This window comes from Ovis aries, chromosome 1, assembly GCF_016772045.2.
Source record: "Ovis aries strain OAR_USU_Benz2616 breed Rambouillet chromosome 1, ARS-UI_Ramb_v3.0, whole genome shotgun sequence".
NCBI lineage: Eukaryota > Metazoa > Chordata > Mammalia > Artiodactyla > Bovidae > Ovis > Ovis aries.
The window spans coordinates 39,053,979-39,078,905 of NC_056054.1; the positions used below are offsets into that span (position 1 = coordinate 39,053,979).

At 44.1% G+C, this 24,927-nt stretch overlaps 1 protein-coding gene across 3 annotated transcripts in view; it reads left to right on the plus strand.

Annotated features, from left to right (window-relative positions):
* PGM1 (phosphoglucomutase 1) overlaps positions 1 to 16,801 on the plus strand; it is a 68,467-nt gene extending 51,666 nt beyond the window's left edge. For all 3 annotated transcript variants that reach the window (XM_004002041.6, XM_004002042.6, XM_060410545.1), the window contains exons 8-11: positions 5,846 to 5,981; positions 8,790 to 8,973; positions 11,861 to 11,995; positions 16,143 to 16,801. In XM_004002041.6, the coding sequence (XP_004002090.1) occupies positions 5,846 to 5,981; positions 8,790 to 8,973; positions 11,861 to 11,995; positions 16,143 to 16,232 (545 nt within the window). In that variant the 3' untranslated portion in view covers positions 16,233 to 16,801. The remainder of the gene's footprint in view (positions 1 to 5,845; positions 5,982 to 8,789; positions 8,974 to 11,860; positions 11,996 to 16,142) is intronic.
* Positions 16,802 to 24,927: the final 8,126 nt, after the last annotated feature.

Sequence of the window (24,927 nt, forward strand, 5' to 3'; positions counted from 1 at the left end):
TATGGTACCAGAATGGGACAGGGTGAACTTCCTGTTTTTGGTTGAGCTCATGGTACAGTTATTTTCCTCTCAAATTGTGGGTGATGATGCATGTGTTTATACATGATGGTAGAGGGAAATCTTGAATTCTTGGGAAAACGGGAAGAAATGTGAAGTCACTGAATAAACTAGAATGTCACTGCTTTTGAAATTCTTCCTTGGGAAAAGGAGGGAGGGGGCTTCCTCAACCTAGGAAACTAGGATGAGGACTAACTTGGTATATTAAGGAAATAGGCCAGTAAATTCTGATCTGGCCCAGTCTAGAGGTTAGTAATATTTTTCTCCTGTCTCATCTTGAAAAGGTTCTAGAGATGATATATATTATATGGGAGTGGTCTCTTAGAGAAGTACAGCATTCATGCTTTGCAAATTTCCTTTAATTTTAATTTCTTATTAAAAACGCTTCATATTTATACTTCATCAGCTCATTCTTCAAATGTTTGTTGAGCTTTGGCTCTGTCCCAGATACTGAATTAGGTTCAGGGAACACAGTGGTAAGCACAGCCTCCCTGTGGAAGGCTCCATGGAGCCCACATTTGAGGAAGGAAGTCAGACCCTGGCCAGGTTATCTCAAGTGTGCAAAGCAATAGAATCTGAAGTACAGGATGTGCCAGGGACTGTATACCCAGGGCTCCTAACCTGGTTTTGTGGTGAGGGGATTAGGTTTTTCTATCTAGTTCTCTGCCTGTTCTAATTTGCATACCTTCGAGTACATTTTCCTGTAGGTAAATGTCTCCACAGGAAGGTTAGAACATCCTCTCTCTGGGAAATTTCCCAGACAGACTATCCCAACAGCACTGGGCTGATACCCTAATTATAACTAACTCAGTTAAACTGTTACCTGCATGTCTAGCTCTCCATCTTGCTCATCTGTGAGGGCAAGGAACGTGTCTCACTCATCTCGGTGTTTTCTCACATTCTTAGAACATGGTAGACGCTGACTGATACTTGTTGAGTGTAAAATGGAGTTTGGGTTAAGACACATTTTCTGCCTGTCAAGTGCTTACCAATTTCCTCCAAAGGAAACACAAATTCTGGGGCAGTTATGAGGTAGTGCAGGATAAACAGCTAGATGGAAAGTTTGAGGGTTGCCGAGGGGGAGCTTCCCCTTGAAGGCGGGGGTGGTGTGGGAAAGGCTTCCTGAGGCACTTTCCTGCCCTTGCAGAGGGAAGTCAGCTGTGCAGTAGAAGCCAGAGAGGACAGAGCAGGTCTGCTGGACCACCAGCCAGTCAGCTGGGGTCTGGTCGTTCTCTGGGCAAACGCTTCCTGAGAGCTGGCTGCACACCAAGCGTGAACCAGGTACAGCTCAGAGTGTAGGGTGGGGTAAGAACTGACGGGGTGTGATAGAATAGAGGTAAACACAGAGGATACCAAGGAAGGCATCCTGGATAAGAAGGAAGTTGAAAGTAGTTACAGATGTTAGCCAGGCTAATAGTTATATGTGGGGTAGAAATTTCCAGGCAGAGAAAACAGCATGTTTAGGAGATGGAAGGAGAAATAGAGATGGCCAGAGAAAGAGATAGGCAGGTGCTCAGGTTTCCAGAGAACTCTGTGGAGCTCCTTTTCAGCTGCCACGGCCCATCCACAGACCGTGGCCTGGCAACAGCAGGAGCCTGGGCACTCCTGAGGTATTCGAATTGGTAAATGAAACCTAATCCCCAAACTGTTGGCGCTTGGCTCCCTCAGCAAAGGTTGACATTTTTCTTGGCTAGGACCCAGAGTGTGCTCTGACTGAGCAGAGTTTATACATATCACAAGGTGCTGATTAGGCCCAAGTCAAGTGACAGGTGTTTGAAGATGCTGAAAGGGCAGAATCCCCATGGGCTTAGCTGGTCCCTGAACTGGACCAAGTTTGAAGAGACCTGAAGCAAAGCTTGCAGTTAGGACTAGTGCTTGCTGATAATGTTTCCTCTTCCTTACACTTAAGTGGGCTTGGTTTCTTTTTTTTTTTTTAATTAAAAAATGATACCAGTAATTCATATTCATAATAGGAAAATTGGGGAAGAAGAGAAAAACACTGTAATCCCATTGCACAGAAAAAAAGAGCATATTCGGTTATATTCCATTTTCTTCCCCAGTATGTATAGTTAAGGGACATTATTTTTGAAAGCTTAATGAGATAGTGGAGAGTATTAATTTTCTCTAAAAGTTTATTTTTGCCTTACTCATAATGGTATCTTATATTGGTTTCAACTGTTATATGGTACTCGGGCTTCCCTGGTGGTGCAGACAGTAAAGAATTTGCCTGCTTTGCATGGTACTTAACAGTTTATAAAACATTTTCATCCTTTCTCACAGAAGAGTCTTAAAATTGTGTGAGAAAGGTGGCATTACCCCCATTTTACAGTTGAAGACACTGTATGAGGCTCAGAAATGAGGCTCAGAAAAGTGATTTGTCCAAATTCAAGCAGCTTCTAAGTAAGTTTCAGATTCAGGTTTTCTGATTCTTAAATATAAAGCATTTTTCACTGACCCAAAACTGCCATACCTGCAAAAACAACAGTAGCTTGAGAAACACATCTACACACCATTGCCTTTTTTTCACTAGTAACTTGTCATCATTCATTAGAACTCTAAAGAAAATGAAATTTACCCAGACTTTTTAAGTATTAGAGTTACCCAGCATTTTGATATATCCAAGGTGATTAGTGAGATTAATGAGAATTTTCAAAAGAGACTAGAGATTGTGTAAATGCAAGATAATATTTATTTATGTTATGCAAGGCAGATATTTTGTTTAAAAATATTAGGTGTGTGATTTAGTTATCTCCAAGTAACTTGGTTAAAGTTGGGTAAGATTTTTAGATTTTATTTTCATGTCTACATGAAGGAAAAAGCTAATTCTTAGAACAGGAAAAGCACAAAGGACTATGCTTTCAGTCTAGTCTCCCCCTCCCCCCAAAATAGAAAAAAGAAAACAAAAAGGAAGGAAGGACAGAATAAAGAAAAACAAACTTAGGGGCTCACAGAGAAATAATTCCAAGCTATACACCTCTGTCATGAATTCTCATATACAGAAATAGCTGCCGGGATCTTACTGCTGAAGGTAAACTGCTGCCAAAGCATATCATCCTCTGCAAAAGCTGTAGAAGCCAGAGAGCTAACTTTCTGTTGCTTGAAAGAGCAGTAAAGGCAAATAAAAGTCCATAGCTAATAAAATTAGGTAAACATTTGTAACTTTCTTGTATAATGTGCTAAAAGTATTACTTAATATCTCTAGTTTTGCCAGCATACAGGTTTTGAGAACCACTGTCTCTAAAAGTGGTGTCTTAGAAAGACTCTTTTGGGGAGGAAAAAATTGTGCATTTTTATGAACCAAAAAAGAGAGAAGATATTGCAGTAGATTAATTAATTGATTAATTCATTCATGTGCTCCTTCACAATCTGATATTTAATATATTCCATGTAAGGGTAAATAAGAGATGCCTCCAAGAAATACATGGTTGAGGTGTGAAATGCTCACAGATGAATTACTGAGGCTTAAGGAGCAAGCATGGTGCTGCACCACATGTTTAAGCAGTCCCTATATAAGAAGAGCAAGTAGCTCATAACTGCCTAGGGAAGCTGGGAGCTAGATTGGAGAAGATATTTGAGCTGGGTCTAAAAGGATGAAGAGAGGAAGGAAACAAACTTACTTCATGCCTCCTTGCCAGCATGGTGCTACTCTCACACTAAGGAAAATAAGACCCAGTGAGAGGTCAAGGACAGAGAGGCGCATGAAGATTTCAAGGCATGATTGTATGCAAAACATTATTAGAGGGATTGTGCTGCTGCTGCTGCTGCTAAGTCACTTCAGTCGTGTCCTACTCTGTGCGACCCCATAGACGGCAGCCCCCCAGGCTCCCCTGTCCCTGGGATTCTCCAGGCAAGAACACTGGAGTGGGCTGCCATTTCCTTCTCCAGTGCATGAAAGTGAAAAGTGAAAGTGAAGTCGCTCAGTCATGTCTGACTCTTAGTGACCCCATGGACTGCAGCCTACCAGGCTCCTCCATCCATGGGATCTTCCAGGAAAGAGTACTGGAGTGAGGTGCCATTGCCTTCTCCTGAGAGGAATTTTATTGAATCCTATTTAGAAATCAGAAAGTGGAGCTCAATATCACTTGTTTTTTTTTTTTTTTTTAGAATAAGGACATTAAAGGCAAAAAATTAGAATTCTGTTCCAGATCAGATTCTTGGAAAAGGGGCTCCATGCATAAGTGTGTGTGTGTGTGTGTGTGTGTGTGTGTGTGTGTGTGTGTGTGTGTGCTCAGTTGCTCAATCATGTCAGACTCTTACGACCCCGTGGTTGTAGCCCACCAGGCTCCTTTGTCCATAGGATTCGCCAGTCAAGAATACTGGAGCAGGTTGCCATTTCCTCCTCCAGGGGATCTTCTTGACCCAGGAATTGAACCCACATCTCTTGTTTCTCCTGCATTGGCAAGCAGATTCTTTACCACTGTACCACCTGGCAAGACCTCTCCATGCATATAAGTACATCCAAATGCGCTACTATGTTATTTTCAGTCAAGATTTTAGCAAGGACCTCAGCAAGAGACAGATGTGCCATGGTTTGTTTAACTAAATCCTTTTTGGTTAAAGAAAGATGTCCTAGAACTGGAGTTCCTGGATCCACAAGCAGATCAATTTTTAAGGCTTTCATACTTTTTGCCAAATTGCTCTCTAGAAGGACTGTAACCCTCCCAGAAACAGCATGTTGGAATCCCATTTTCCTTATACCTTCCCTAGTATTAGGTGTTCTCATTTATAAATCTGTGGCCATTTGTCAAACAAGTAGCAATTTCTTATCATGTCTTTAACTTAAATTTGTCTTCTTAAAAATAATATTATATTATATATATATAAATATTCTGTTAATCAGGTACCTGTATTCATTTTTTTGATGAATTGCCTATTTATATTCTTGTGGCCTATATTTCTGTTGAGGCTTTGCTTTTTCCTTATTAATATATAAGAGCTTTTTCTATTTTGCTTTAAACATCTAGTTTATTTGTAAATGTTTAAATTTTTTTTAGTTGGGCAATGGCCTTTTAATTTTATCCATAGTAGTTTTGCTGATAGAAATGCTAATTTTCAAGTAGACAACTAGAGAGACTTTTTCCTTCATGAATTTTGAATTTATATGTGTTTACCATCTCTAAGATTAGAAACAATTGTATATGTGTGTCTGTGTGTATAGGATATGTATATATCCTAGTATTTAAAGGTTTTCAGTTTTTATATTTGAATGTATAATTCATCTGGAATTCTTTTTGGCATGGTGTTTAATGTATAATTCATCTGGAATTCTTTTTGGCATGGTATTTTATAGGGAAAAAACTGATTTTTTCCCAACTGTTTAACTAGTTATACGAATACTACTTAAAAAGTAATCCATTCTTTCTTACAGCATTGAAGTGACACGTTTATCATTTGTTCAGGTCTCATATGTGTTTGAGTCTCCTTCCAGGTGATCTCTTTTGTTGCATGAACAATAATTAATTATTTTAATTATTAAAAATTCACAATGGTCATGTTCTTTTGTTTTTTCCCCCCTCAAGTTCATACTTCATAATTGATAGATCACATTCTGCCGAGTTATTCCACTGACATTTTTATTGGCATTTGCCTTAAACTTCTAAATTACTTAGGAAAGCATCAACTTTTTTTCAGTAGTATGTGGCTTTATTCCTTAAGTGGTTCCTTCTGTGTATTCAGGTTTCTCAGTAAAATTTTATGACTTTTGGTTGGATCATGTTTACCACTGAGTTTATTCTCAAGTATTTTAGGGAAGTCACACTTCTCACAGCTGCTTGCTGTCCCCCACCAGGTTCTGACCACATCCGTGAGAAAGATGGTCTCTGGGCTGTCCTTGCTTGGCTCTCCATTCTAGCCACCCGCAAACAGAGTGTGGAGGACATTCTAAAAGATCACTGGCAAAAGTATGGGCGGAATTTCTTCACCAGGTAAGCCACAGCCTGGCCAGGAACAGAGGTGGTGCGGGGAAGTGGGCAGAGAGAAATCTCATGCCTACAAATTCTTTCCTGTCTTAAGTGTTAATAAAGCCTCAGTTCATTCACTTCTGTCTATTGGGGATCTTTAAATCTATTGGGGATTTTTAAAACAATTCAGTTGGGGTTGAGATGAAGTCAACTTTAATGTTAGCTATAAAGAACAAGGCTTAAAATTTTTAGTTAACTTATTCAAAAGAATGAATGTTTTGTCAGCCTTTTAAATGTACCTATCAGATGGGCATGATAATAGCATTGGATTTGGATTCAGAAAAATGGATTAGAATTTTATTTCTGCCCCCGAGTAGATTGGGAAGTCATTTAACCTCTTTCTGTACTGAGTTTTCTCATTTATAGAGATGGAAATAGTAGTCTAGCTATTGAATGGATTAAATGAAATATGAGCCTGAAAGTGTTTTATGAACTCTGAGACACTGAAAATATGGAAACTTTTTCTGAAATTATGGAAACAATTATGTTTAGTAAATCAACTTTTCTGACTCATTAAAATAGGTCCCCAAAGGCTGTGTAGTTGTCAATGCTTCATTCATTGATTCAATAAATACTGACCGTGTACCTACTTTCTGCCAGGCACTGGGGCTTCTCAATGGACAAAATACTTAGAATAGTTAGTAAGTCTTCTTTACCATACATATTTCTATTTTTAAGATGCATTAGCATTTTTTCCAGTGTGCTTTTCACTAATTTCAATTTGCCTTTGCCCTAGTAAGTGTAAAAATAACAGATGTTTCCCCCTGGATCTCACTATTCTAATTATGGAAAAGAAATATGAGAGCAAGGATATTAGATAAATTACGTATCTGTAATAAATGTAAAGATATAATTTCTCTGAACTTCAGTTCCCGTCTCTGTAAAAATAGGTGAGTTGAGACTAGAGAATTTAAAAACTATATCACAGATTCAATGGTCCATGATCTTTGGATAGTCGAGAAAGAATTCACCCTTAAGCAACTTGGTCTCGTTAATCAGAAAACTTTTCTCAACTTTGGACAAGTTCATTGCTATCTTCCTCCCTCAAGTTATTCTTTGGTGGAAGGTGTAAGTAATATCTGCCACACAGTAGCCCTGGCAAATACAGCAAGTATCTCTACTTTCTAAGAACCAGAAAAATCTGGTAATTCAGAACAGCAGTCATGAACTCTCTAGAGCCCAGAGGATCATGAAGGCAGGGTCATGTCTGTTTTTGTGCTCCATGGTATCACCAAACACTTAATTCATAGTGACATTGTATAAATATGCTTTGAATAGATAAATGAGTTAACAAGTGAACAGTAGATAGAATGGACTAAGATTAGAACAGTTTGTTCAAACAGAGGGTCACTCTTGAATCAGTTAGAAGCCTCCATCTAAAAACTATCAACATATTTTTGTTAATCTTAAATAACTGCTAACCAAGTATTACAAACAAAGTCCTTAGAACCTGAATCTATGGTTGGTTAAGATTCCATTCTACCCTCCATTCATTTAACAAAAGTGCTCTTTGCATGCCTTGTTTCACATCAGCCGCAAAACAGTTATCGATCAGGCAACTGAGATTCTGAGAAATGAGGCAACTTGCCCATAGTTGCACAGTTAGTAACCAATAAAGGCTGAATTCATAGCTCCTTCTGATTCCAGAGCCCAGATTCTTTCCATTATACCCCTCTGTGCCTAGGATTTATAGAACATTTCCCTCAAACACCCAAAGGTCACAGATGTAAAGCACAAACACCTGGTTGTAATTTCGTGCTGTTTATCATTTTAACTGGGGGAAAGAGCTGACTTCAGGATTAAGGGGACTGCTGTCCTTGATTCATAGAATCCTGGAGCCAGAATAGTTGGCCTTAATTCCCTGGTATTTCTCATGTCTCAGAGGTGTCATCTTGCACATATATATTTGTTTCACTATTGCAAATAAATATAGACTCTGCTATCTTGAGCCTCTAAAAAATAACTCTCTCAAGCGGGTGTGTGCCACCAGGACAAGGAAAGCCACCTGTAAGAATCTTTAACCTCACAAGAAAGAAGTCAAGAACAATTCTTGGAGGAAAAATAACAGTCAGAGCATTTCATTTGTAATATGCTTTTATTTTTCTCTTGGCCTATTTGCATCCACACCAGGCTGCTCTGTCGGGGTGAACACTGTGGATCAGAATCCACTCTCACTGAGAGGAGGGAGGCGTTCCAGGTGTAAAGAGTTAGGGCTTAAAAAAAGAATGAGTCAGGGCTTGGCTCCTTCATTTGGTCAGTGAAAACTTGGCCTTACTCGTGGAAGCTCCTGTGGAGACTGGAACTCTCCTCAGCCAACATCTCAGCAGCCTCAGGCAGGTCCCAGCCTGGGAGCCTTCCAGCATGGATCCCAAAGAAGCTCCAGCTATTTGGAAGAGCAGTGCCTGAGTCACGTGTGCCTTCATGCAGCCTTCTTCAGAGATAACACTGCTTTTGTTTCTACGGCTGGAGGTGGTGATTCAATGTTAGATTGCATCTCTCAAAAGCCTTTGAAGCTGCTAAGAGCTTTATTCTGTAGAAAAGCCCAAATGGGAGTTTTCTGCTCATTCAGAAGCACCTAACCCTTTCCTGAAACCTTCCAAACGCTTCCTTTCATCCCTGGCCTGCTCCATCCCCAGAGAATGACACACTCATATTTTTGCCAGCTTCTTCTGAAGTTAGCTGTTTGAGGGGAGGGCCAAACAAATGATGCAAAAAGTGCTGATATGCGTTGGTGTGATTTGAAGTCAGCCTCAACTTTGTGATTTCTCCCAGGTATGATTATGAGGAGGTGGAAGCCGAGGGCGCAAACAAAATGATGAAGGAGTTGGAGGCCCTGATTTCTGATCGCTCCTTCGTGGGGAAACAGTTTCCAGTGGGTGACAAAGTTTACACCGTGGAAAAAATTGATAACTTTGAGTACAGCGATCCGGTGGATGGAAGCATTTCAAGAAATCAGGTAGGAACAGATGTATGTGTACGTGGGAGAGAGTCCCTGGAGCTTGGTCTCTGAAATCTCAAGAGAAAAAAGAAAAAGTTTTCTTGGTCATTTGTCTTTTGCTGCCCTGTTTTCTGAAGTGACTTTCTGCCGAGTCACATATGATTTGCACAGGTACCTGTAGGTAACGTGGTTTATGCCCTGATTCTACGCTCACCCCTATGCCCTCATTCTGGGATGCTGAGTCTAGACTCCAGAAGGACTTTTACATTCTCCAGAATTCTATGTAAGAGGTCATGTCGAATGTGTGCACAGAAAAGAGCCCTAAAATCTTAAAAAGATGCAGAGCTGCTGCCTTCAATCTCAACCTCCTCCCTCTCTCTCAAGAGACTATAGCAGAATGCCAGCATGGCATGAGAGTGATCTCTTCATAGATGTTTCTGTGATCTATTCTAATTTCTAAAAAAGAAGAAAAAACCCAGACAAACCATTTGTGAACTTAGAAACATTCGCTGTTATCACCTGTAGCACATGACTTGAAGCTGACCCTAACATAGCAGTGTGCACCACAGTGGAGACCCTGGAAGATATCCAGGTGGAGACAGTATCCAGATGGAGACAGAGTTGTTAGGGCTTCTCTCGCTGGGTGCTGGGCATGTCAGCCCTTCTCCAGGCTTCTCACAAACACCCAGGCCCAGGCTCCTCTCTCCTTCGGTTCTGTTGCTGTTGTCACAGAATGGACTCAGAATTTAGAAACAGAGGGACTTCCCTGGTGGTCCAGTGGTTGAGACTTCACCTTCCAATGCAAGGGATGCGGATTCAATAAGATCCCACATGCCTCGTGGCCCAAAAACATAAAACAGGAACAATATTGTAACAAATTCAATAAAGACTTTAAAAACGGTCCACAATAAAAAAAAAAATTTTTTTTTTAAGATAGAAACAGAGATGATTAAGAGGGAGATAAGACTCTGCTAAAGCTTTCCAATTAGCTTTTTTTTCTGATCCAGATTTTTGGCCTGGTCCTTCTCAAGGCATCCAGCATGCTTTGAAGGAGTTGGGCTGCAGGATTTATTTGAAGTCTCTCTTTGGAGAGCAGGTAGTAGATGGGTGGATGGAGCCTGGCCACAGTGACCCTTGGTGCCTGGAGTATCCGTTTCTCAAAATGTTGGCCCTGTGGCTTTTTTTCCTTATGCCTTTTCACCATCTGGGAGAACTTTGGTTCCAATCTGGATGATTGTAAATGATGTCTGAGCTAATTAGAAAAAGAGAGGCCTGGAGTGGGGGTGTAGGAAAGGGGAGGGTGGAGCCCAGTGCACGGCAGAGCAGAGCAGAAGTTTTTGTGGTGAAGCCTTCAAAGAGAGAGCAGACCTTTAGGAGAGGTAACCCCCAACTCTGCACTGCAACCCACGTCTACCAGGAGTCAGGTGTGCGTGGGAGGGCCATCGGCGCAGTCCCTGCTCTCTGCACTCTAAGGAAGTCAGCAGCTCCACGATCTATAAGCAGAAAAACCAGGGAGGAGGGAAAATCTTCTGAAGTAGATACAGCATCTACAATCAAGTGGAAAGAACGTAGAAGCTCCAGGTTGAGGCTGCGGGGAAGGAGACCAACTCTGGTATATGCCTAGAAAGCAAGAAATGGTAAATGGATGTTAACTGTGTCCTTCTCACACTGACTAACTGGGAAGGTCCTCTGGGTTTTTCACCTGCCGTCTTCACTGCTGAGTGGTGCGATGAAACACTGGATGGGATCGGGTGACAAATAGTAGATGAGAGGTAGTATCTTTCCTTTTGGTTGATCATCAGCTTCGTACAGACTTCTTTCTGTGGAAGAACTGACATACTTAGCAAGACTGAAGGGTCTTCAAGTAACTGTCTCAGCCAGCCTTCTTATCTCAAGAGTCCCCATCCTTTTTCCCCTGAACCAAGATTATTGAGGACAAGAGATGTGGCCAGAGAGGGAAGAGAGAGGGCTGGAGAGAGAGAGACTGGGCTTGGCATTGCACCCACGTGGACCCTCTTTTGCATCACCAGGTGCTGGTGGAGACTGACCACTGGATCCTGCTCAGTAGGTTGGAATAGCTGGCCTCTACTAATTTGGGGCACCTGGCTCCCTGACCTCTTTTTGAGGCTCTCTATGAGGATTTTGCAAAGAGCCCATCCTCTGGTCCACTTGAAACTTCATCTGCTCTGGTTTCAGCCCATTCTGATCTTGTTTTCCTCCTGATCTGGACATTGACTCTCTGTGTCTAGCAGCTCTTTGTTTGTTTGTTTTTATAAATTTATTTATTTTTTAGTTGGAGGATAACTGCTTTACAATGTTGTGTTGGTTTCTGCCATACATTAACGTGAATCATCCATAGGTATACACATGTCCACTCCCTCTTAAAACTCCCTCTCACCTCCCACTTCATCCCACCCCTTTAGTTTGTCACAGAGCACCAGGTTTGAGCTCCCTGCATCATACAGCAAATTCCCACTGGCTATCTAATTTTACATATGGTAATGTATATGTTTCCATGCGACTCTTTGAACTCGTCCCACCCTCTCCATCTACCACAGCTTATTTACTTATTTATTAAGCTTCAAACTGGAATGGTTAGCCCATAAATCACAGGGAAGTGGGATGAGAAGGCCGGTGTTGTGTCAGCCAGCCTCCCCAGGATCCGGTCTCCCACCTGACCCTGGAGATGCTTCTCTTCCATAAGCCAGCCCCCATTGGCTGGATGCAGTGACAGGCTGACCAAAGGCAGGCTCATGGGGCTCAACTCAGGCTGTTTCTCAAGAGCCATGATTGATCAAATATGGATGACGTTAGATCTCCAAATGAACCCCTCAAAATTTTCCAGCCTTCACTGTCCCTTCTAGGGGTGAGAAAACAAACAAACAAACGCTGTTATCTTTCCCAGGGCTTGCGGCTCCTTTTTGCAGACGGTTCTCGCATCATCTTTCGACTGAGCGGCACTGGGAGCGCGGGCGCCACCATCCGACTGTACATCGACAGCTACGAGAAGGATCTCGCCAAGATCTACCAGGACCCCCAGGTAATGCCCGAGCCCTGAGCCCTGGCTGGTTCTTCCCTTTGGAGGCGGGGATAGTGGTTCCATTTCACCTGCATCGTCACAGCTCATCTCTCAAATGCTCCAACAGGTCGGCTCTCTCTCCTTCATGTCTCCTTCAGTACGTCAGAAAACAAAAATAGCTAACAATTATCTGAGCATTTTATGTTTGTCAAGCTCTGTTCGAAAGCCATTATCCAAATTGGTATACTCATTCCATTCTCAAATCTCTTATTCTTATCTATTAATATCCCTACTACAGATAAGGCAACAGGCTCAGAAAGGTTAAGCAATAGTTAGTTCACATGCCTGGTAAGTGGCAGATTTAAGCGAACTAACCTTTCAATCAGCCCCAGTCTGGTGCTCTATCTGTCAGTGATTATTTGCCACTTGGCTAGTCTCGTCACCTTCCCTGAAGAACACACATTGATTCCAGATTTGGTCCAGGGTACAGGGTAGGGACAGAATAAAGGACAGAAATGGTATGGACCTAACAGAAGCAGAAGATATTAAGAAGAGGTGGCAAGAATACACGGAAGAACTGTACAAAAAAGATCTTCACGACCCGGATAATCACGATGGTGTGATCACTCATCTAGAGCCAGACATCCTGGAATGTGAAGTCAAGTGGGCCTTAGAAAGCATCACTACGAACAAAGCTAGTGGAGGTGATGAAATTCCAGTGGAGCTATTTCAAATCCTGAAAGATGATGCTGTGAAAGTGCTGCACTCAATATGCCAGCAAATTTGGAAAAGTCAGTAGTGGCCACAGGACTGGGAAAGGTCAGTTTTCATTCCGATCCCAAAGAAAGGCAATGCCAAAGAATGCTCCAGCTATCATACAATTACACTCATTTCACACGCTAGTAAAGTAATGGTCAAAATTCTCCAAGCCAGGCTTCAACAATATGTGAACCGTGAACTTCCTGATGTTCAAGCTGGTTTTAGAAAAGGCAGAAGAACCAGAGATCAAATTGCCAACATCCGCTAGATCATGGAAAAAGCAAGAGAGTTCCAGAAAACATCTATTTCTGCTTTATTGGCTATGCCAAAGCCTTTGACTGTGTGGATCACAATAAATTGTGGAAAATTCTTCAAGAGATGGGAATACCAGACCACCTAACCTGCCTCTTGAGAAATCTGTATGCAGGTCAGGAAGCAACAGTTAGAACTGGACATGGAACAACAGACTGGTTCCAAATAGGAAAAGGAGTGTGTCAAAGTTGTATATTGTCACCCTGCTTATTTAACTTATATGCAGAGTACATCATGAGAAACGCTGGACTGGAAGAAACACAAGCTGGAATCAAGATTTCCAGGAGAAATATCAATAACCTCAGATATGCAGATGACACCACCCTTATGGCAGAAAGTGAAGAGGAACTAAAAAGCCTCTTGATGAAAGTGAAAGGGAAGAGTGAAAAAGTTGGCTTAAAGCTCAACATTCAGAAAACGAAGATCATGGCATCTGGTCCCATCACTTCATGGAAAATAGATGGGGAAACAGTGCCAGACTTTATTTTTTTGGGCTCCAGAATCACTGCAGATGGTGATTGCAGCCATGAAATTAAAAGACGCTTACTCCTTGGAAGAAAAGCTATGACCAACCTAGATAGCATATTCAAAAGCAGAGACATTACTTTGCCGACTAAGGTCCATCTAGTCAAGGCTATGGTTTTTCCAGTAGTCATGTATGGATGTGAGAGTTGGACTGTGAAGAAGGCTGAGCGCCGAAGAATTGATGCTTTTGAACTGTGGTGTTGGAGAAGACTCTTGAGAGTCCCTTGGACTGCAAGGAGATCCAACCAGTCCATTCTGAAGGAGATCAACCCTGGGATTTCTTTGGAAGGAACGATGCTAAAGCTGAAGCTCCAGAACTTTGGCTACCTCATGGGAAGAGTTGACTCATTGGCAAAGACTCTGATGCTGGGAGGGATTGGGACAGAGGTTGAGATGGCTGGATGACATCACTGACTCGATGGACGTGAGTCTGAGTGAACTCCGGGAGTTGGTGATGGACAGGGAGGCCTGGCGTGCTGTGATTCATGGGGTCCCAAAGAGTGGGACATGACTGAGCAACTGAACTGAACTGAACAGGGTAGGGAGGGCTGGGGTAGGGGGTAGGAAGGCTGGAGTAGGGGTTAGGGAGGGAGAGACTGTTTCATGACCCAGAAAGAAAGGTCTTTATGGGAGAGTGTTTGGACTTGCAACTTGTATTTTGGGTTCCCAGCCCCACCCAGAGTGTCTCCAGGAGTATGTCAGAGTGAGGAGGGACCCTGGGAGCCAGGGATAATGACAGTCATCATCCTTGTTCCTTGTCTTAGGAGCTGCTCCCCAACCAGAGTTCCAGAGCCAAAACCAGTTTAGGAAGTATAGAGGTGGGTTAGCCCCTTGGCAGCTCACAACACACACTGTGCCTTGAAGCTCTGAGTGGACTGGCAGTACAGATGCCTGTTTAAATAGTGTTCGCCACGCCTGTTTTCCCACAAAGCTTTTTCCTTCTAACACCTTATTAGAATCCGGTGAAACTCATTTGAAAACCCCGGCATAGTGCTTTTGAGTATCCATTTTGGAATTAGAGAGATCTTGTTTTAAATTCAGTTCCTGCCACTTAATACCTGTGTGTCCTTGGGTAAGTCTTTTTAATGTTCTGAGCTTTGGTTTCTTTGTCTGTAAAATGGCAGAATGCTACTTACCTCAATGTTATAGGAATTTAAGGAGACAATGATGCAAAGTTCAGAATATTGTGGCTGACATATGGGGTTAGCTTTTGAGAAGAAGTGGCTCTTACAGTTGTTTACTACAAAAAGAGAGAAATGAAAGGATCCTTAAGTTTTCTCAGATTTTCCAGTGGCCAGGCACCAGTTTCCGTTGTTGCCACATCCCTGTGGTGTTGAGACATCCCTAAAACTAAAATCAAAGACAGTGGTATCTGCCTTGTCGACCCACAGAATAATAGAGCAAGAGCAAGAAAGGAAGTTGAGCTTCTCTGTCTTAATACCTGACACATGGTAGATACAAAGAATGAATGAAAGATGTTTCATCTAAACTGTAGTCCTTAGGGATGGGAGGGCAGTGAAGGATGCAGGGTGCCTACATGCCCAGGGGTACCTTCTTACCAGGTGGGGACTTGCCTTCCCCTACTCTGGAGCTGCTGGTACTCAGCCTCAGCACTTCACTGGGGCTGTTGGAGCCCCCAGGGGAGTGGCAAGTGGTATGTGAGCCTGTGCAGTGGTTCTCCAACTTTCTTCTAGGTATAATGAGTTGGTGGAGATTTAGGTGAGGGAAAGCAACAGTGGGCAATAGAACATGAACTACTCTCGGCTCTGCCCTTGAATCACCAAGTCAACTCACTTCACTTCTTTGGGTATCAGTTTCCTCAATCTATAAAGTGGGCAGTTCAACTAGATACATAGTTTTCTTTTTTCATATTAAAAATATTTATCTAAGCAACAGCAGAATGCTTTTTTTTTTTTTTAATTAAGTGAGAAGTTGGAGAAGGAAATGGCAGCCCACTCCAGTACTCTTGCCTGGAGAATTCCATGGACAGAGAAGCCTGGCGGGCCACAGTCATCAGGGTCGCAAAGAGTCGGACATGACCGAGTGACTTTCACTTCTTTTTTTTTTTCAAGTGAGAAGTAGGTAGTGGGGTGGTGATGTTGTTGTGTTTTGAAACGATATTTTTGGGTAGAGTGTGGGAAACAAATTGGAGGATGCAGAAGCTGATGTGGAAGCACCGTTGTTCCAGGTAAAGGGGAGAACTTGGTTTAGTGAGCTCTGGCACTAGGATTGGGAAAACTCGGTGATACAGAGGGTTAGTCACTTAGGATGCTGGGGGTTCGACAATGGGAATATGAGAGAAGGAGGTGTCAAGATCAACTCTTAATTGCTTATCTACTAAATATGATAGACTGTGGTGTCACATTGTTGAAACAGGGACTGCTAGAACTAGGTTTCCTTTGCGGGGACAGAACCATGTCTTTGTTTTTAGACTTAGAGAGTTTGAGGAGCCTTGGGGATATCAGAGTACACAGATGAGGGTTTGGAGCTCAGAGGCCAAGTCAGGGCTGGAGCTCTGGATCTGCTCTAGAGAAAGTGGTGGCTAAGATTGTTCTTTTTGTGTCTCCCTCAGGTCATGTTGGCCCCCCTAATTTCCATTGCCCTGAAGGTGTCCCAGCTCCAGGAAAAGACGGGACGCACTGCACCCACTGTTATCACCTAAGAAGACAGGCCAGATGTGGTACGTCCCTCCACCCCAGGCCCTCCAAGTCATCTGATTGAAGAGCACAGACAGAAACAAAGTGTATTCACCCAGGCTTTTTAGGATTTGGTTTTTCCACTAACCAGTTGTTGACAAATGGTACTGTTACAAGGCTCTGCCAATTGATATGCCTGCAAGAGCCATGTGGGAAAGAGAAAAGAAAGATCCCAGGGGCTTAAACTACTGTCAGTTCCTTTTCATGCCTGCGTGCACTGCTGCTGTGTGGGTGTTTGTCTCTTTAGCACCAGTTTACACTACACTGGAAGATGGAGCTTGAGCATCAGTTTATGAGGCCAGTGTCCATCCTTAGGATCTGCCCCGTGATGTGACAGTGAGAATTCCTTTCTCCTTGGTGAGCCTTTCCCTCATTTAATGTTTACATGTCATCCAACAAAACGCAGTTTCTGGTGCCTTCTCTCCAATCAGTTCTTTCTTCAGAGTGAGACGTACTTGTCTACAGATTCTCTCATTTTGCAGCATAGTCCCATTCACACAAGTATTTGGGGATATTAAAGCAAAATAAGGTACCATGTCTTGGTGTCTTTTTTTTCTTACAAAACACTCTTTTGATTTCAGAAAGAAACCAGATTTTTTTTAAGAGGGGGAGGGTGGTATTGTATTTTGTTTGGATGTCCTAGCTAGGAAAAAAATGTTCTCTGCGCTAGGTTTAAAATTAGACTCAAGAACTGTAATTTCAAATCTTAGCAGGGTCAACCAAACCCTGAATCCTTCCGCGGTGGATAAATTAAGCTCAACATGGTTAACTTGGAACAAGGGGAAGGAAGAGAGTGTTCAGGAGATCTTAAATAGCAAAGACTGCCTTGTGCCCTGGGTGCAGAGATGCCACGCTGCCTGTTGAGGGGACAGGCAGAACTCTCAGAATCTCAGAGCAGGATTACCAGCATTTGGCAGGAGATCTTGAGCTCATTGGCATCTTATTCATCTTAGAACGTTTACATTCAGCCCCTGAATGTAACTCAGTAGTTAAAAGCATAGTTTTGGCAGCCAACAGACCTGAGTTTGAATCTCACTTGAAACCTTGAATGACCTTTGAATATCATTCTCCTTGTCTTTAAAATGGGCTTGAAACCTAGTTCTAACTTTGCAGGCCACTGAGAACATAAACAGTGGATCTGTGAAAAGCTGGGGCAGGGTGTTTCATTCACAGTAGGTTGTCCAATAAGTGGGAACTAGGATTGTGCCTATAATATTCTTTCTAGACTTTAAAGTATAGGAAAAACATAAACTATAACCGAAATATTTGAAATGCATTTTGTGGTCTAGAAGGCACTTCTCACAAAGCCACCTTGCTGTATGGACTGATCCAGAGAGGCAGCCCAGCTCTTCACCCCTCCCCCACCCAGGGTGGACTCCCCATCCCAGGGGGCAGGGCCTTTACCTTGGGTGAGATTTCCAGTGTTACCTTTTAACAAGGGTGTCCAGCCCAGCAAACAGAACTGAGCTTTGATAACAATGAGATGGAGAGGAGTACTTATTGAACATTAATTAATCCTACTCCAGGCACTGTGCTGAGTGCTTTCCATATACTCTGTAAGAGTATCAATTACCCTATCACCCTATGATGCAAGAACTTTGAATTTTCCCACTTTACAGATGAGGTTCAGCTATTGTCCAAGCTCACACCACTGGAGAAGCATGGCATGTTCCCAGGCAGGGCAGCCTCTGGTACTGACTGGCTACTTCTGAACTACTTCTAACAGGTGGAAGAAAAGCATGCAAATACCCCCATATTTTACTTATTAAAAAGTTTCACTGTATGCCTTGGGTGCCAGAGACTGTTATTTTTGGCATTGTTGCCTAGCACCCCCGCCCCCCACCCCCACCCCGGGATCTTGATACGTGAGTGTATCAGTCAGCCAGGAAACACACACTGCCCCATTGAGTGCCAGATGCCTTGGGAAGGAAAGGATGTATGACACATAGTTACTGCCCTCCAGCTGCCTTGGAGACTGGCTGGAGGAATGAAGTCCCACACAGAGAGAAGGCTGTGTAGGATAAGTGCCTTAGGGATTGTGTAGGCAACACAGGCTGTTAGAATCAGTTTCCAAGTGCCGGTTTGGAACCAAAGTTTCCAAGTGCCTAGACACTGGGCTAGATGCTTTCTAGCAACCCTGCAAGTGAGACATGCTTGTGCCCCCTTTAGGGCTGAGGCAACTGTAGCTCAACAGAAGCTTAAGTAATCTGCCCCCAGGTTTTCAGATACCATGTGGCAGAAATGGAATATTGACCCCGAGTCTTACTTGCTTTCCATGAGCCTTTTTTGCCTCCCCATCTGTTGAATCAGCTGCAGACAGTTCAGGCCTGTGGCCCCTGGAACAGTTTCAAGAATTTCCTCCTCATCCTTGATCATAATTTAGCTGCTTTCCCTAATCCACTTGGCTGCAGCTTTGGGAGCTGATGGCTCAAGGGGGAAAGAGGAGGGTGGCCGGGGCCACGAGGCAGTGGGGGTGGGCAGGGATATGGGCTGCCCTTCCTCCCTCTGTGGCTTCCAGAGAGACACCCCAACACATGTGCCCCCAGGAGTGCCAAGAGACGGAGCCCTGAGAGCCTGGCCAGCACTCGCAGCCAAGCTTCCCCGCCCCCAGGACTGATGCGGTCTGTGAGTCAGCCCTGTTTCCTCTGGGGCATGGTGAGGGTTGCAGTGAGAAAGCTGGGTTTGAATTGTCTGAGGCCCAACTCTGAAACTTCACTTTTCCCCTCCCTCTTGACATTTAGCTCTCATCTCAGAAAAGCAGATCCCTGTTCAGAGATGTTCCTCAGGTCCAGGAAATGGCCAGGCTTTCAGCGGGTGGGGCCTGCCTCCTGGAGAATGACGGCAAAGACCAAGTTCCCAGCAGTGGCGGCGAGGCCAGCTCTGGGGCCTGGGTCCCCCTGCCTCCTCGGCCCCACAGATCATCCATGCTGCTTCTGCTGCATTTCCTGTTGACTTATCAGATAGAAATTGGCCTACTGTATAAGAATCTTCCAGAAAACATAATGTATGAGAGGCACACCCTTCATGTTTTTCTGTTCTGAATCCGCAGCAAGAGGAGATGGATGTGAGAGACAGCAGCTATCATGCAGAGTCATTGTATCCTACCTGGGTTACAACAGAGGACCCCTCATGGCCTCTTGCCTTCATCTTGTCCCTTCTCATGCAGCATTCTCATCACCATTAAGTGCTTTTCAAATGCTGAAGTCCCAGTGCCTTTGAGTGGCCTGCAAACCTACCTGCCACTTACCCCCACCCTTCGTTTGATTTCTTCCTGATGTTGGGTGCTTCAGGAATGAAACCACCTGATGTTCTCTGGAAATGCTGTGCTGTCTTGCCTCCAGGCCTTCAGACCTGCTGTTTTCTGCCTGCATCATCTTCCTCCATCACCCTCTCCTCCCCCATATTCCCCACCTCCTACTCCTTCCTCAGGCCTCAATTTAAATACCATCTTCAAGAAGTTTTTCCTGGGCTTGGGAGCTTTTTCTCGTGTTCCTGCGGCAGCACCCTCTTCATGGCGCTTATCACACCCTATGCTAATAGCCTGTATACCTTCCATTTCTCCTACTGCCCTGGAAATCCCGGAAGACAGGGACTGCCTTTTTCACCAGCGTTTGGCCCAAATGATAGAGAATCTGCCTGCAATGCGGGAGACCTGGGTTCGATCCCTGGGTCGGGAAGATCCCCTGGAGATGGGAATGGCTACCCACAACAGTATTCTTGTCTGGAGGATCTCATGAACAGAGGAGCCTGGTGGGCTACAAAGTTGGTGAGTTGACCAACTTTGACAGTTAGTGACTGGCTCACGAAGAACTCAAAGCTTTAGAGGCTGCAGGTGAGAAGTACCCAGCACAGAGGGTCAGCGTGGACCATGGTAGGGGGTGGGAAATATATCATGGTCACTTTGAATAAAACTAGATTTACATGTTTTGGAGGAGGAAATAGCAACTCACTCCAGTATTCCAGCCTGGGAAATCCAAAGGACAGAGGAGCCTGGCAGGCTACCAGTCATGGGTTCACAAAGAGTCGGACATGACCGAAGTGACATCACACACACAGATTTACATGCTAAAAGTATGTTATCTCCATTGCTACAAAAGCTAGTTATGGGGACTTATAAGAGGCCGTGCTCCTGATGCAGGGACCTGGATTCAGTCCTTGATCAGGGAGCTAGATTCCACGTGCAGCAACAAAGACCTGGTGTAGCCAAATAAATAAATTTTTTTTTAAAAAGTTAATTGCAGATGTAACTGAAGGAGAGTTCTATTAACACCAATTTAGCCTGAAAGTAGACAGGAGTTATTTTTCTTTAAGGAGTAGACTCAACAAAGGCAGGCGCAAGACCCAACTCCCCCAACCTCCCAGCAGGTTCTTGGAAGGGAAGCCATGATGCGAACAGGCATGCGGCGGGCCCTGGGCCTCACACTGGAGGGCACACAGTGTGTACTTCTGGGAGACTGAGTGGCTCTCCTCCATCTCTATTATGAGAAGCAAGAAGCAGTCCCACAAACCTGACATGTCATTATCCAAAAGAAGGGAGGTTACTGCCAGCAAGAGTATGTCTCATGTCTGTCTGTTGGTCCTGTGGGAAGTTTTGAGGGCTTTGCCTCTGTTTTTACCAAATGTGAAAACTGTACCTAAATACATTAAGTTGGATTTGTGGGTGAAGGATAATAACTATTTTTCCCAAAGCATGTCTTTCATGATTCAGAGTGCCACTCTTCAGTTGACAGAAGGGCTAGTCAAGAGTACCAATCATTTGCTCTTCATGGCAGCATTGTTTCATAAACACTCTGTCTCATAAAAGCTCCGTCTCCATTGGTTTCTGACTTCATTTCTATACTGTAATAGAGAGCTATTGTTATTCCAGATAAAGAAATGGAGAGTTCTCCTGTCCTGTGCAGAGTCTCACAATCACAGTGGAGGAGAAAGCTGGTCCACCATCTCCACCCACCCTTGGTGTTTGGGATGCTTTCTTTGGTTTCCATTGCTGTGTAACAAAGCACCCCAAAGCTCGTGGTGTTAAACTTGCATGGACAGCAAGGAGATCAAACCAGTCAATCTGAAAGGAAATCGACCCTGAATATTCATTGAAAGAACTGTTGCTGAAGCTGAAGCTGCAATACTTTGGCCACCTGATACAAAGAGCTGACTCATTGGAAAAGACCCCGATGCTGGGAAAGATTGAAGGCAGAAGGAGAAGGGGGCCACAGAGGATGAGATGATCAGATAGCATCACTGACTCAATGGACATGAATTTGAGCAAACACTGGGAGATAGTGAAGAACAGGGGAGCCTGGTGTACTACAGTTCACAGCATCGCAAAGAGTTGCACATGACTTAGTGATGGAACGACAACAAAGGCTCACAGATTCTGGGGGTCAGGAAAGCAGACAGGGTACAGAGGAGATCGTTTATCTCTGCTCCACCAAGTCTGAGCCCTCACCCGAGAAGGCTGGAGCAGCTAGGAATGACTCATCAGCTAGGGGCAGGAATCATCCAGAGCCTCTCAGACTTGAAGGCTGCGTTCAGCTGGGAATGTCAGCAGCTTGGCCTACACACCATCTCTCTGTATAGCTTGCTTTCCTCACAATCTGGTGCTGGCTTCCAGAGGAAGCTTCTCGAGAGCAGGTGTGTCACGAGAGTCGGGCAAAAGCTGGGTCTCCTTTCCTACCCAGCTTCAGGAGTCAGGCAGCATCACTTCTGCTACATCCAACTGGTGATGACCCACTCACTCAGGCCAGCCCAGATTCTAGGGATGGGGCATCACACCTACCTCTTCTTGGAGGAGTGGCAAGATCATATTGCATGTGGCTGGAAGCTCTATAGCCATCTTCTGGAAAACACAGTCTGTTACTATGCTCGGATTAGTATTTTCCCCCACTAAAAATACCATTCTGAGTCAGATGGGCAGGAGAATGAATTTAATCTTGAAATTATTTTTGCTGAGAGCATCCATTTGTCAATTTTCCAAGTATAGACATGTGCTATTGTTTCCTGTTCCCAGGCCCATGACAGACACATTGTACATCTAATCAACTGCAGCACTATTTCTACTAAGTCCAGATAGGGCCCCAGATACCTCAATACAATGCACTGGAAAAGAAATATTTATCAGCGGTGGTGGGAATGTCAATGAAAACTTATTCGCTACTTCTGAGGAATACAAATGTTTAACTAACATTTGTGGGTATGAAAGCCTTTTTGAATATAAACCCGTTAATCTGTCAATTGATGCCCAATATAGAGAAAATTAATAGTTACTGCTGAATGAGACTACTCCAAAATCATGACTGATTTTGGAAATAGTACAAAACATATTAGTAAAATAATTGTGCTGATGTTTTTTAAACTCAGTAGTGAATTAAAGTTTGATTTCACTAATTTAAGATCATGGTTCCAGCTTTTTTCTACACTTTGGCTTTTTCCATCTGCCACTTTGAGGCCTCACCTGTAGGAGTCCTCTGAATCTGACTCCACAACAGTATTTTCGTATAGGTAGATTTGCAGTAAACATGACATACAGCAATCAGATTATTTCCCCAAACTGTGTAAGTCACTGAAAGTGAAGTCACTCAGTCATGTCCGACTCTTTGTGACCCCAGGGACTGTAGCCTACCAAGCTCCTCTGTCCATGGGATTCTCCAGGCAAGAATACTGGAGTGGGTTGCCATTTCCTTCTCCAGGGGATCTTCCCGACCCAGGGATCGAACCCAAGTTTCTCGCATTGGAGGCAGACGCTTTAACCTCTGAGCCACCAGGGAAGCCCACTACTACTTATATATTTTGACCACCTTTTCAGTACCAGATACCATTTAATCACTTTGTATATGCCATGCCATTGAATCCTTATCAGAATCCTAAAGGTGAGCATTTATTATTAGCTCTGGCTTTTGTAGGGCTTCCCTGGTGGGTCAGACAGTAAAGAATCTGCCCATAATACAGGAGATCTGGGTTTGGTCCCTAGATTGGGAAGATCCCTGGAGAAGGGAATGGCTACCCACAACAGTATTCTTGCCTGGAAAATTCCATGGACAGAAGAGCCTGGCGGGCTACAGTCCATGGGATTGCAAAGAGTCAGACATGACTGAAGCGACTTAGCACACACAGATGTAATGCATTTAGTAGCTATATTGAGCCCATGCTATGTGCCGGCCACCGCTCTATACTGGAGGTCATGTGCTAGTTAAGAACAAAGTCATTAAACCAACAATGACAATGCCCCATGACGGGCACTAGGGGAAGGTACACATGCATGGAGACCTGTGGGAATGGTGGGTCCAGGGTGCCTGCACAGGGCACACAGCCCAGGGCCAGAGTCAGCTTCCACTCAGAGCTGTTAGCAAAACACATCTCCATATGTGAGCTCACGGGGCCCACTGTCTCCCTCCGTGACACCTTGAGTGTCTGGCTCGAAAGGGTGCCATGGCTGTGGTTATTCTCCTGGCCTGTCAGGGTTGTCAAGGTCCTGCCTTTGTCTCTCAGGATAGCGGATGGGTGTGTAGCACAGGGCAAGTTTGCCAGCTCATTCCCTTAGTGTTTCTGGACTGCTGGTGGTTTTATTTCCTTCACAAAGATGCTGTGTTGGACCTGTTTCTCTAAGTCAGATAATTATTTGAAGGACTTCCTGGTGGCTCAGACAGTAAAGAATTTGCCTGTAATGCAGGAGACCCATGTTCAATCCCTGGGTCAGGAAAATCCCCTGGTGAAGGGAATGGCTACCCACTCCAGTATTCTTGTCTGAAGAAGTCCATGGACAGAGGAGCCTGGTGGGCTACACTCCATACAGTTGCAAAGAGTCAACATGACCGAGTAACAAACACTTTCAGAACTCAGTGCTATCATTCTACATTGCCAGCCTCACTGCCTCGGGCCATGGTGTGGGAAAGAATTCGGGTTTCTAGAGCCCCCTCATGCACTTCTCAATTTGGGATGGAATCAGGAGAGCCTTCCACATCTATTGTGTGACTGCACCTGGTCAGCAAGAGGGCACAGGGGCTCTGTGTTAGGAGGCACCTAGGCTTCACAGGCCACATCACCTCCCCATGAGACGTCACAGACTGGGATGAAGCCCAACCCAGAGCCTGCCCTGGTTCTCTTCTCCTTTTTTCCTGTTCCCTCTGTCCTGGTCCAGGAATGCAGGGTCAGGGCAACCTGAGAAGGGCGTAGTGGATGTAGGGTCATGCCAGAACATAGGCTCTCAAAGCCAGGCTGGACCTAAAAGATGGAGAAAAATTGTCTCTGGGGGCCAGTATAACTACAGGAAACCCCAAGCTAGGTTGAGAAGGAGACCGGAGTTCCAAGTCTGAGAAATGATGCAAATATCAAGGCTGTGGTGGCTTCAGTTCAGCAATAGGTAAGAAGAGGAATCATGAGGACAGAAGTTAGGAAGGCCAGAAGCAGATGGGGAAGGGGTCAGGAAGGGGTCAGGAATGCCCTGGTGGCCACTGGTCAGCTAAAGGTCCATGTGGTCATCACAGGGGGAAAAAGATGGCTGAAAACCTCAGCATGGGACTGTGAACACATACTCAGCAGAAATTTTCTTTGAGTGCATCCTAGATTAAGGATCTCTAGAAAAGTGTGTGTTTGTTTTCACCAGGAACTCCCCAGGGTTTGAGTTGTTTGGAATTGCTTTAAAGTTGAAGATTTCAGGACCATGCACAG